This window comes from Drosophila montana, unplaced genomic scaffold (assembly GCF_035044405.1).
Source record: "Drosophila montana isolate Dmon_TW-CO22-7 unplaced genomic scaffold, ASM3504440v1 contig_3200_1, whole genome shotgun sequence".
Classification (NCBI taxonomy): Eukaryota; Metazoa; Arthropoda; class Insecta; order Diptera; family Drosophilidae; genus Drosophila; species Drosophila montana.
In genome coordinates, this window is record NW_026998080.1 from 3,105,552 (window position 1) to 3,119,615 (window position 14,064).

At 36.7% G+C, this 14,064-nt stretch overlaps 1 protein-coding gene across 6 annotated transcripts; it reads left to right on the forward strand.

The window, feature by feature from the left end:
- The first annotated feature begins 609 nt into the window (after positions 1 to 609).
- qvr (protein quiver) lies at positions 610 to 12,362 on the forward strand. 6 transcript variants are annotated; one of them, XM_064686903.1, is made up of 7 exons: positions 614 to 1,153; positions 4,084 to 4,201; positions 4,271 to 4,346; positions 4,945 to 4,992; positions 6,890 to 6,946; positions 8,494 to 8,640; positions 8,807 to 12,362. In XM_064686903.1, the coding sequence occupies exons 3-7, from the start codon at positions 4,298 to 4,300 to the stop codon at positions 9,031 to 9,033; spliced, it is 528 nt and encodes a 175-aa protein (XP_064542973.1). In that variant the 5' UTR covers positions 614 to 1,153; positions 4,084 to 4,201; positions 4,271 to 4,297; the 3' UTR covers positions 9,034 to 12,362. The 6 variants fall into 6 exon arrangements, 5 of the variants coding, with proteins under 5 accessions (XP_064542973.1, XP_064542972.1, XP_064542976.1 ...); XM_064686902.1 differs by having other exon boundaries at positions 615 to 1,153; positions 4,065 to 4,201; XM_064686905.1 differs by lacking the exon at positions 6,890 to 6,946 and having other exon boundaries at positions 620 to 1,153; positions 4,065 to 4,201; positions 8,807 to 10,739.
- The last annotated feature ends 1,702 nt before the right edge of the window (positions 12,363 to 14,064 follow it).

Sequence of the window (14,064 nt, forward strand, 5' to 3'; positions counted from 1 at the left end):
ATGCAAGTATATAGATATCCAAGCAAGTTCTGTATATTGAATTTTATTTAATTTATATCATAAAGCTGTCTTTTAATAATGCAACTACCGGATCAGCAAAACAATAATTGGCGTCCTTATTGACACTTATTGAAGCTGAAGAAGGAGATAGGAATATGAAAGCTAAGCGCCAATATGCTGACGTTTTCAAAGAGGTTTACAATTTTCCTAACTGCGTTGGAGCAATTCAAGGCAAATATGTGGTCATAAAGGCACAACTCAACTTTTTTTAGAATTCTAAAGTATGAATTGACATTTGCATATAACTTTACTAATCATTATTTTTTATTTTAGGGCATCCAGTTAAATGTGCTATTGGCGACTTGATAAAATGCAATACATTGTTACAACTGTATGCACTGTATGCAGGACGTGCTCACTTTCAGTTAAGATTTAAATCTTAAAAGAATAAGCGAATAACCGTTTGAAAGTTAACATTTACACATTTGGAGCTTTTTGAAGCATTTGACAACACTGCATCGTGTTGGCGCCAGAAGCTAAACAGTTGAATACACATGCACGTAAAGCTGCACACACATACGCAAATAGTGTTTGAAAATAGCCAGCAAATGACATGCGCCAAAGTCGAGAGAAATGTAGAAAAATCGAAAAATGTAGCGCATAGCCTCAGTTGATGTCGTTGCGTGTTGGCTGACAGCGTAAAAGACACAACCGTCGCCTCTAAATTCAAAGAGAAAAAAACGAGACCACAAAATTAAAAGTCAAATAATCTGTGAAAATCGGCAATGAAGTAATAAAAAGTCAAACTTGATCGGTATTCAAAACAAATAGGTTGTGTTGAGTGCAGCAAAAGAAAAATTGATCAGCCAAAAGGTCGCCAATCAATACAAATTCAAGCTGTTAAAGCCAACAGCCTTGCAATTTTGAGCATGTCATCCGCAAGCCAGGTCAAAAAGCAAAGGCAAACGGCCAAAATAAACGCGCTGTGTGCTATTTGCGAGTGTGAATTGCATTAGGATTTGTTTGGCCCACTTTGTGTGCTGAATCGATTTCTGCCTACATATTATGCAAACACCTGCGCAACGACAACTGCGACAACTTAACCAGCCCGCAGGACAGTGTTAATCAATAAAAGCCTGTGCAAGTGCTAAAGGTAATAAAAGTTTTATTAATCCCCACGATCTTAAAGTGGGAATGCTATTAAAAACGTCGTTCAACAAAAGCAAAATGTTAAAGTGCGTGTAAAAAGGAAACGCGCAGCCATTAAGGCAGCACACAGCGTGAGAGCGAGCAAAGAGAGCGGGAGAGCGCAAACGAAAAAGAGAGCGAAAGAGTGTGAGTGTGACTGAGAGTGAGAGTTGCAGCTGTGTGCGTGTTGTTTACATTGGCTCCCGCTCTATTCGTTCGCCTGCTTTACTTTATATCTCAGCTGTGACTGCGCGGCGCTTTCTTAATAACCGGCAATCAGAGACGACAATAACAAACATTTATGTATTTAACTGCACTAAATAATTAAACACTTTGCTAATCACACGCTTTGCCAGGGCAGATAATCCGATGGCTGCCACTTACATGCTTATGTGTGTGTGTGTGGCACATTTGTGGGCACACTTGTTGTCATAAATCAAACATTTTCTGAGAGGCGTCGCGAGAAATAAAAAATCAATATAAAATATATTAAAACTACTTCTCGAGTGGCTAAATAAAGAACAAACCTTAACCCAAAATCTGTCAATTAACAAATGTGCGACATTCTTGTGCAGTCTCGACGCACTGTGTCATACACACACACTCCCACACAAGCACACACACACACACATAAATTTTACACTTACATTTGCCGTTTTTTTTTTGGCGCATTATTTCTGACATTTTGCCAACGTTCGGTGTAAATATGCAAAACAAACAATGTGAATTCCTCATGTCATCAATATAAATGCAAATTTAAGTGTCTGCAAGTGGGCGAACCGACAATAATTTTGATTCAATTTAAACAATTTTATTTGTATATAAATGCATCAATTGTTTTTCAAATTGGAAACCTTCTCAATCAAGTAAAAGGCTGAAAATATTTGTAACATCAACTGAAACACAAATTTTGATAGTCAATATTTGACAAAACGAAACGGAAGTCATTAAGGGTAAATTCAGCGTCATGAAGTCCATCTTCCTGCTTTTATTTCAGGTGTGAGCTATTACTTCCATCAGATTAAAGTGATTAAAGATAACACCAAGTATGTAATCCATAACCCGAGGTGGGCAAGATTTTCGATTTGTCTTAGAGGACTTCACGATTCGAATGCGCCTGACCCAAGTCCTTATAGCTTACCCCAGAATCAAAGTCCATAGGTCCACGTCGGCATTATTCGATTTTATTCCAGTTTTTTGAATGCATATTTCATTTATTGAGGTCTCATTAAATATAAATATGCCAGGTCTTCAATAAATATTAACTGTGTCAGAATCTACTTACCACATGCTCAGAAAACTTGGTCTCTGCATTAATTTGGAGCTGTCGATTTCGAGGAAGATGCATCTTCCAGTCTGTTACATACATTTGCACAAATGTATTATAGCATGTTTTACACATCTACACATATATTATATATAGGTTTACCGCATTATATGGGTTCAATGATTTTCCACACTCTATTGACATCAACGGCAGCCATGACATGGTCTCACACATTGACCTAGAACACTTATTAGAGGTTATGCGCTGCTATAAATAGTTCACTTTCCATTCATATATTTCTTTATATGTATATTTATATATATATATATGAATATATATGAATACATTTATGTATGTATGTAAATGTTGAAGATGTGACGTACGCATGTTAGAGGCCAGTGAAGAGGAAATTCACGAATCATCTTTTCAGACTCAAATTTACGGTTCATTAATGTGTCCGGATAACCAGATGCTCTTGTATTGATTAAGCTTACCCCTAAGCAATAATCAAATTGTGGTTTTCTTTTCTGATATAATATTTTGCTAATCATTATATGTAGAACCAAAAAGTATGCAGATTTTAAATAAAATAAATAATAATTATGTTAAAAAAAAAAAAAAAAAAATTATATGTAGAAAATAATTTCACTAGATGATAGTTTGTGGTTAAAAGAGACCGGAAGCAGGTTAAAAGTTTAGTCGTTGACTGGGTTGATCCAATCCTAACTTCACATGTCGCCACTCTGCAGACGTTTTAGACTTCCACGTATTCCGGGTCCGTGGCAAAATGGTTGGCCTAAGTACGCAGTCTGTCATTAAAGCAACTGGAGAGTCTGTTGATTTGCACACAGAATGGATACACACCCAGATCGTAGAGAGAACTGTGCTTTGAGACTAGTCCAGTCGCTCGAGGGTTTACAGGCAATACCCTAAGTCCAGGCTGGGATCAATATAGCATTATACATTTATATTTTGCATCGGGGAGAAAGGCGTCAATGTTCTCAAGCTAACGTGCTTTTGTTCTTGATATTTTGACAACTAGCCGGATATTGGATTCCCAAGTAGATCGCTTGTCCAAAGTTAAACCAAGATTTCGAATGTTTTCATTATATTGGATCCGGAAATTACCGTAATTTACACTCGCTTTAACTTGGGAGTTGGCTTCTTTTACCGTTAATATCTATACTCCATCGCCCGCAGAAATTGTAAAGCTAGTGTTAAAGCTGACTACAGCAAATCTTTAAGATTTGTATAAATAATTTATTTGGATCCATTTTAGAAGGTCTGGGTATGGGTATGTCGTGGTATATAGACTTCGCAAAGATACCTCTTGAAGCGTTAATATTTCCTGCAGGAATTATGAATAAATTCATACAAAGAATGTTTTTCCCTCTTTTTGAGTGATTGATATTCGGCAATTCTTTACATTAAAGTGAACTAGAGACGTTTCATATATAAACAAAATACACCACAAAGAAAATCGTCTGTTAAGCTCAAGTTTACCATTAGATACATAAATGCTTCAGGAACAAGTTAACTAATCTATAATTTCTTTCCAACGAGTGAAAGCTTATGAGTTAGTTAGTAAATATGTATCTATATCTTACAGGCCAATTGTTCCGTTTTAGCTGCAATGTCGTAATACTGAGGGAGTTATGCAGTTGCCGAACTGTAAATTTGAGCGCTTCTATGCCGGAACAGGCTAAACCCTTCCAATCAGAATCGTAAACGTATCGAGTCAGCCAGGTATGAGACAAACCTATATCTTTAATAATACCTATTTTTCATATATGTTTCTTGTTATAATTTTTGCAGAATTAAGGAGCGAACCTCTCCATCAGTATGTGGACTAAAGAAAGCGCAGCCAGACATTGGCTGCTGGCCTTGACAGGTAAAAATTCCATTTCAAGTCCAGTACGATTATGATTAAGTATTCATACTCAATTGAGGCCAGCGGCCAAAAAGCAGCTGGTTTATGGGCCGTGACTTTTTACTAGCCAAATCGAAGGCAGGCACGAGGCGCTTCAAAGACCACAGAGATTATTTACGAGTTATCTAGTAATCAAATTGTACAATGCCGCTTGCCGCTGGGCGGACTCTTGTTTTTATTTTAACAATAATCGTGGACCGATATAGAACTTGTGAAGTATATTAATAGCTGGACAGTCAAGCTATGTGCCACACACACACACACAAACACACATACATGCATACATGTGCGCATTCGTAAAGAAAAAGCGGGCGTGCAACGGGTCGTATGAGCGATGTGCGATGTGACTTGCTCATAGAAAAGCAAAATAATAAAGAACAAGCGGAAACAAATAAACAAATAAATACAATATAACAACTGTAGAATAACAGCGAGAAAGAGAAAGAGGTTATTTTTCTTAATTAGATGTAAAAATTGTATTCATTTGCCAAAAGACAATTAATTTACAAAATTTCGTTTTCACAAATTTTCTCTATGCGTATGTAAAATTGTACAAAAGTTATTTTGGCATTGGCAAAATTCGGTACAGCTGATAATTGTTTTCCAAGTAAGTTTCAGTTCCGTTTCAAAATTGCGACGTTCGTTTGATTTCTGTTTTGCCTATGGTTTTAAATACTTTTGCGTTTGTACTAAACTAATTGTGTATTTTATTTAGTTCTATACTCTAATACTAAAATCAACATTTAACAACAAACAAAAAAAACACATTTTCTCTGGCCAGCCAAAGCCTAAGCACCCTTGCACATAGCTCTTGCAAAAATAAATAATCTAAAGGAAATTGTTTGTTTTTTAACCAAACTGAATAATGAAAAATGTTGTCAATGTATATATAAATAGATAAAGATGTTTATATTGTTCTAAATCATTTAATCGATAGACAAGTAAAGTGATAAAAATATAAGAATTGTTTGACTCATTATTTTTATACCCTGAACCCATTTAAAATGGGTAAAAAGGTTATTATGTATTTGTGCAAATCTATGTAACAGGCAGAAGGAAGCATCTCCGACCCCATAAAGTATATATATTCTTGATCAGCATCAATGGCCGAGTCGACCTAGCCATGTCCGTCTGTCCGCCCGTCCGTCTGTCCGTCCGTCCGTCTGTCCGTCTTTATGAACGCAAGGATCTCAGAACCTATAAGAGCTAGGGACTTGAAATTTTAGCTATAGGTCCTCCTAGTCCCCGCGCAGATCGAGTTTGTTTCCGATATTCGATAACTTGCCATGTTTCCAAGTAATCGATAAAAATCGATATCGAAATCCTGTTTTTTGAGCAATTTCGGCAAATAATATCAGCTACTAGTCATGTAGTTTCTAGAATAGTAAATATATATATAGTATTTTTCTTTTTATACCTATCGACTGTCGGAAGCAGAGGGTTCAGGGTATCCCCTAGTCGGTAGCTCCCGACTGGAACCTCTTACTTGTTCTTATTAATAATTTCAAAAGAATTGATGTCATTTTTAAAAGTTAAAGCTTCTGCAAGGGTGCCTTAGGCAGAGTCCAGGCAGCCAAATACTCTAAATACCCTGTAAAATACTCGTAATTCGTAAATGCCACACCAGTTGGTTGCGTTCGGTTGTATTCAGTTGAGTTTGGTTTAGTTTCATACGTGCTGCTGTTCCTATCGTCTACTCGTAATGACAGTCGTCTCTATACAATTGGCCACACACACACACACACACACACACACAACACACGTCCTGCATTGAGAGTGCGATAATGTCACAAATGTGTCGTGCTTGTAACATGTCTTGCATATACCCTCGAAAAAGGGGGACAACTCGTATGACACACTGTACAAATGCATTGCAAATTTACCATGTACTATGTATAGATATTTGTAAGCCTAACTGTTACCCAAACTGTGTTAACCCCCCCCCCCCCTCCCCCCACCCCACTCTTCCTCCTCGACAGCTGCTCTCACACTCGACACTCTACACTCGCTAATTAAAGTCCACTTTACTCGTAGGTGAGGTATTTCCTAACTGTTTTTGTGTGTGGCGCGCATCCCCAGAGTTTGTATATTCCCGTCCAACTTCTCTTTGCATGCACAGCCATTTCCATGGAATGGTTCAAAGCTTCCGATTTCACACAGCATATAACAATTGGATAGTCTGTCCATAAATTTGTTTTCTTTTAAAGCTAACCCCAATTTCATTTTTGCTTAAAACTAATTTACTTTTATTTTTTTAAGCGACTTTCCTAAACCCTGATGTATGTTTTGTGAAATATTGTGCTTAAAACGTGTTGAGATTTTTATTTTCCACTCTTTTCGTCGAAATGTCGAAATCCACTTAAACCATTCCATTGAATATGGTTCATGCAGATGCAGATGTCCTTTGTAAATGTGTCTAATTTCCACCCTTTTCACGCAACTTTGTATTTCATTTTCATCTTCCTGTCTTCTACTTTGCTCTTCCTTTTATTGTTTATTTGCAGCCATATTTGGATTTCTGACTTTTGTATGGATTCCATCAGCCTCGGCCGAATGTCAAAGTATGAATCCATTGATCCTCTGCCTATATACAAACGCTTAAATATACCTATAATAAACTTTATGCAAAAACGAAAAGAAAAAAAACAAACAAACAAAAATTAAAAAATTATAAATTATCAATACGAAAGTCATGCATAAGTATATGTATATTCTATTTGTAACATTTAAATTGATTTACTCAAGTGAACGAGAGTCCAGATATATTGTCATAATCGGCATTTTGTTCAGAAAGGCTCTGTGAATATGCCACTATTTGTCTATAAATGTTTTGAATACCTCAACAATTAACTCTCAGTTCCCAAAGCATTTTCTTTTGATTTATGCCAAGCCAAACAGATTTTTACAGTCAATTTGACAATTGCTTCCGTTTTTCCGTTCTTTTTCTTGCAAGCATATATTTCAAGAACCCAAAGCCTTATACACCCTTTTTTTTATCCGATTTCACCAAGGGACTCGTATTGCCCAGAGTCTGTTTTCTTACTTTTCCATTTTCTTTTCCAACTTGCAACTACTTATATATCTCTTACCTGTTTTTCTCTGTACGTGTGTCTGAGTGTGTGTATGCTTTTAATAAATGTGTAGGTTTTTCTGTGTGCCAGCATGTCGAAAACATTTCCAACTTTAGTCCTTTACGATTTTAGATAATATTTTTAAAAACTTGCACGTCTTTCACTCTAGATTCGGCTATTCTTTAAAGCACATTACACATTTGTTTGCACTTTTGAAACATATAGTTTTATCTAATTGAAATATACAAGTTTTTCAGGGCTCAGAATCATTTAATTAAAGCTAAATGAAACAGTCTTATGTCTCTTTATGTAATGCGAGCATACCCTGATTTTCCACTATATACTCCAAATTTGTATTGTTTTTACATGAATGACATTTTCGATATTCCTTTTACTCTTTTTGCTCATTTCATAATTATCTTTGATCTCTGTTTCTGAGTTTGCTTAAAAGTTATTCATTAATCAAAGTTACAAAGGTTGCAAATAATTGCAGGTATTTCATTCATCAGCCCTTAATTATATATTTAACCAGCTAGTAGATAATCAAGAGAAGTATTAGTTCGAAGCAGGGGAAGCTATTAAGCTTCAATCTTGCGTGTTTATAGATGTATCTACAGCTACATCTACATCCACATCTTTTTACATATGCAGGACATGCCCTGGCCAACTTTTTGCACCTTTAATTTTAATTTCCTTGACTGCCAGTTAAATCATGCTTATGTCCAATAATAATATTAATTGATAAGCCACATTTAAAGCAGAAACAGCATCAAACAATGCCATTTAAGAAGCACCTCAAGCATGTAGATGCTGTTTCCTTAGTTAAATGCTTTTCACTCTGCTTGTTTTTGGTTGTTCTAAAAGGCAAAGTACAAAGACTTTTGCATGCTTTTGTGCTTGTTTTATATATAGAGTTAATAAGTAGAGTCTTGCGTTGCTGCAACTTAGTCGCGTAGTCCTAAGCGGAGCAGCAGGCGAATCCATTTGAGACTGATTCGGGCTCAGGGTTAATAAATGTCTTGTGCTTTATACTGCAGCGCGTTCGATTTACTGCTACGAGTGCGACTCCTGGACGGATGCGCGCTGCAAGGATCCATTCAACTACACGGCCCTGCCGCGCGATCAGCCGCCCCTGATGACCTGCAATGGCTGCTGTGTGAAAATGGTGCGACACCAGAGATCACGTGAGTAGCCATATATGTTAGGGAGGAGCACAGGCGGCCTGTGTATCCTTGTCGCATCCGATGCTATGCACTTGCAAGGGATACGCCAGGATACGGCAATCCTCGTGAGAGGCGGATCAACTGAATGGGTGTATGCCTTATACTTGTCCTACTCCTTGTCTTACAGCCTACGAGGTGGTGCGACGCATGTGTACGTCACAATTACAAATCAATTTATTCATGGTCGATCACGTGTGCATGATGGAAAGTTCAGGCAATGGACATATGTGCTTTTGTGAGGAAGATATGTGCAATTCTAGTAAAAGTTTATACTCATTCGCAAACGGTTATCAACAACTCATACTCATCACAATGCCATGGCTAATACTGCTAGCTAAGTTTGTGCACAGATAGATCGACATCTACATATACTCAGATTGCAGGGCATTCGTTAAAAACCCAGAGAAGCGTTAAAAGTACATAGAGTTACACAACACAGCACACAAACAGGAACACATACTCGATAGTTATCATGCCCAACACACACACACACACACTCACACACACATTTACACATTGATTTGTAGCCAAGTTGTGATTATTTAAGTTTCGCATTTCAACCAATGTAAATGATGTTGATTTTCGTTCTGCTAGCACAGTTATTATCGAGTAATTAATAGATCGAAAGTTTTGACTGCACACACACACACACACACACACATACACACATTTAAAAGACGCCCCCCATAAGGGGCCCCAATGAATGCCGATGCATATAAGACTTCTACATGAAGAAGTGCTGCATACGACTCTCTTACTTACATATATACTATATATATATAATACCACAGTCCAATGAATCAAAATGCGAGCTTGTTGCACTTGCCCGAAAGCATAATTACATTAATAACTAGTACTAGGTACTTGGTACTTGGTACTTGATACCTGGTTCTTGGTACTTGGAATGTTTGGTACTCGAGATCTATCAATGATATGAACTACTATTTGAAATGCATGTTGTTAATGCTAAAGCATGTAGCGCTTAAGTAGGTACTCGTATCTGTAGTTACATTTCTTCAAATTTTGTTACTTACATTTATAGAGTCCCAATGAAATGAGTTACACATTTATCATACATATGTACCATAAGTAAGCTTAATAATTAACTTGGTATATAGATACATACTTAAGCAAATGTATAAATTTCGTTTTGTATATATCAGAGTGCCCACATTGAATCGGAATCGGAAACTAATGGAAATTGAAATTTAATTTGAATTTGAATTTGATATCGAAATCGAACCCGAAATCGAAAAGGAAAGATAAAGTATTGTGCAATGGTCAAGTCTGAAGAATGCTTGTCAATTGCCGCATTAACTCAAATGAAATTTGCTCATCATGTTTATTCCAAAGTCAAGAACTCCATATGCATAACGTAACTTAACTCTTACTCTATCTTATCTCTAATCACTAAGCTAAGATCTATGTCCAATCATATCACAATTACTTTCTCTCCAGGAGTACCTAGACAACCCACACCAATTTAAGTTGAATATCCAAGTCCAGTAGTCGCTTAAACTGTATAAAGATTCCTATTGATTTCACTCTCTTTGGTTTGTTATTCAAAAAGTGATAATTAGCCAGTAAGTAGCCCCAAAAAAAAAACACCCTGTATACAACAACTCGAAGTCCTTGCTTCAGATATTATGTAGAACTATCCGAAATTCTAAAACAGGGTTGTTGCTAAAATTACAATTGGAACTTTGAAGACCGAGCTGTGTACAGGGTGTCGCGCAGTCGGGCAGCCCGACTGCCCTGCTCTTTTTGTTATTCGTGCTAGTGATAGTTTTAAAAGAAAATCTCAAATCATTTATGTACTTATACATAGTTAAATGTAGCTTATGATTTATTTTTCTTTACACATAATTATAATTATGACAACTTGAATTTGTATTCTAGGCATAAAAAAAAACAGATATAACAATTCGAATTTTCATTTATGTAATAGAAAATTGGCTTATCAGAAATAAACATTTTTACAAACATACCTATGTACATGCTGCATATGTATGCGTATGTATTTGCTATACTCATTTTGAAAATTACTTCAACTCTCAACTTTGCCTTATTTCAAATCACCTAGATCAACTTTCTCCACAACTGCACCTTACATTTGTAATATACTTTAGTGCTGGCTTTAGTTACTAACTTGCTATACTAACTATTCTTGTAAAAAACAACCAACATCAGGACATGCTTGACAGCTTAAACAACTCATCTCCGTCCAAGCGTGGAGCATGCTCTTTACAATATAGCCTAGCCATACCTCCCCGCAAACCCGCAAATCCCCACCCCCTAATCGCCCCCAGGTAAGTCCCACGAAGCACCATTCTCTCTGTCGAGTTGGCCCTGCAAGGATTCGCGTTCAGGTCCAAAGGCTTACACTATCTGGTCCCAGAGATTTGGAAACTGTATTCATCTGACACTTGGCAATCGGATTGGTTTTTGTATAGTTCATTTTTTCTTCGTTTGTCTATTTATGTTTTGTGGTATGTTGGTTTATTTGACTATGATATACATACAATATGCATACAAGTAAATACATATATAAAAATACTTACATATATTTAACTAATTTCGGTTTGTGAATGTGGACAATATTCTTATAACCAGTATTTGATTGACAGTTAATGCGTTTCAAAGTTTTTAACAAATTAACGACTTAAATTTATTTGCATCAATTTCAAGAAATGCAATCACCACACACAAATTTGTAGTGCAAAATGAAAAAAATATCATTTTAGTTTAGTACTTTTTGTAGTTAACCTCTCTCGCTCACACTCTCTCTCTCTCTCTCTCTATATATATATATTTATCTTTATCTATATACATATTCTGATTAGCTCTGTTCTCAAAACTCTCTTTTCTTTAACAATCTTTTTACTAATCTATACTTCACAAAACATAGAACTCTAATAGACACCTCCGTAGTTTAGTTAAAGCAACAACACAATAAATCACGTTCCAAATGAGATATGCACTCGATACTGGGATTGGAATTGGAATTGGAATAGGAACGGATGTAAATATATATATAAATACAAGTCGGCCAGCACGAAGGGGCCAACACAAATGTATTTATCCACATTAGATACCAATTAACCCAATCGAATCTTTTCGCCGACAATTGTCTAGGTATTGAGAAAGTTCGATCCGTTTCTTAAGTTTCAAGTGCATATCAAACCTTTCAATAATTGGGAAACCCTACAGTCGACTACATTTTTACAACAAACAGATCTACAAGCACAATACAGTCTAGTCTTAGCCAAAGCCCAAGCAGTTCTCATAAAGCTATCGTAAATTTTTACTATGCTAGGCGCGTTTTCAATTCAATCTTAATTAGAACTGTGCCATATTAAAGGCCGCAAATAGTCCCGTGTTTTTTTGCCATTTTGGGCATGATTTTGATCCATAAATTCCTCACAATACAAAAAGCACTAAATTAATATCAAAGACTTTACCAATATAGCAGTTGCCATTTTAAGAATATTGGTATTGGTTGTTGAATATTGTAAAAAAGAAAAACCAACAAAAACGAACTTAAGCAAAAACCAACATTTCCTTATAAGTATACTTTTCGTTTCCTAAGTTCAGTTTATACACAAATCCTGAGACGAGCCCGAGCCATGTGTTCCGCTTTCTTTCCAATCATCAGTTTTTCTATCATTCTTTTTTTTTTTTGTTTCGATAAGCACAATAACATCTACATATGTACAAACAATGAATACATACCATACAAGACACATATACATATCGGCATACTGCAGTACAAACCTATTTATGTGTCTGCATATATCCATATGCTCATGCATGTACTGGTCGAAGGCCTGCGCTCAGTTCTCCATTTTGCTCAATTCATAAGCACTCAGTCGCTTGTGTCTCTCCCTCTCTCTCTCTCTTTCGCTCGCTCCCTCTACCCAGGCAGTGTGTAACAGCTGCACAGGCGTGACAGTGTGCGGGATTGTTTTATCGGCTTGGATAGGCGAAAAAGCTTTCTCACGCAGCTGCTTGTCGTCCTCTAATCGTGCTTTCGCTGTCCCACTTGGGAGACGCGCTTCTCCATTACAACTACCGTTATACGCTATGGTGCTTTTTCACATACGCCACCACTGTCTGACTTAAATTTTTTCATCATGTACGCCATCGCAAACCATGACAGTAGCCGCAATGGCGCGACAGCTGCTCCACAATCGCCACACTTGCGTACATACGTGCATACATACATACGTACGTTTAAATACATACATATGTATGTAGCGATTGTGGACAAACTGCGCGCGCACATTTCCGAGCAACTGCATCCCGTTGGCTTAGCCCTGTGCCTGTGTGTGTGTGTCTGCTGGCGTCATGCCAGTGCGAGCCCAGCGCACTCTGCCACAGGGCCAGCCACCTTTGTATGTATAATATGTGTACGTCCTTGCGACGTCGACAAAACATCATCAGCAGCAGCAGCAGCAGCAACAGCAGCAGCAGCAACAACAACAGCATCATCAGATTGGGCAACAACAACAAGAAGAAGAATGGCAGAATCAACTGTGGAGCGAGAATTGCCCCTCTGGGCAGGGACGAGGACGCGCTTTAAGGCTTTTAACTGCTTTTGAGGGGCTATTTGAACACCAAAAAAGCTTTTTATTTGTTAAAGCAATACGCAATCAAGTCTAAAATATAAATAAGCTTTCCTTTTAATTTGATTTTTTTTGCTCAAGCCTTAAAACTTTTGCAAATTTGCGATACTCTTTGTTAAGATCTATACTTATGTAAGTGTTGAACATTATGAATGTAATACATATAATTAATCAAAAAACAAATCAGCTTTTAAAACACTTATAATTATCCAGCCTCAGCCCAAAATTACATTATTGTATAAGAGTTTCTCAAGGCATAAATTAAATTTATTAATCGGTTACTTTATAAGTACCATGCTGATCAGAAATCAGAGTTGTTTTGATGTATGTTTTTACATATTATGTTATGTTATTATTACTGTAGCTTAGCAGCCAACAATTGAAGAAAGATGGTTGCGGAAAACTTGACTAAGTATTTATTATTATTTACAAATAATGCTTTATAAAATATAAAGCGAATAAATTTGATGTTTCTCGTTTTCATTGGGAATGGTTTAGCTGCCTAAAATACATGTTACATCACGGGATGTTATTCCACATCCTGAAACAAACAATGTAAGAAAAGATTGGCGCAATCTTCAGGGACGGCTTTTGCAGGCAAACAGCAACATTTTGTTACATTAATCAATAATGTTTATTATCAATCAATAGCATTCACTAGCTGACAGAAGCTGTTTGCTAGCAAGTAGCCACGACTGAGGACATTTGCTACGATACGTTGCTGACTCAGGATACCCTATTGAGTGCTGACAGAAGCTTA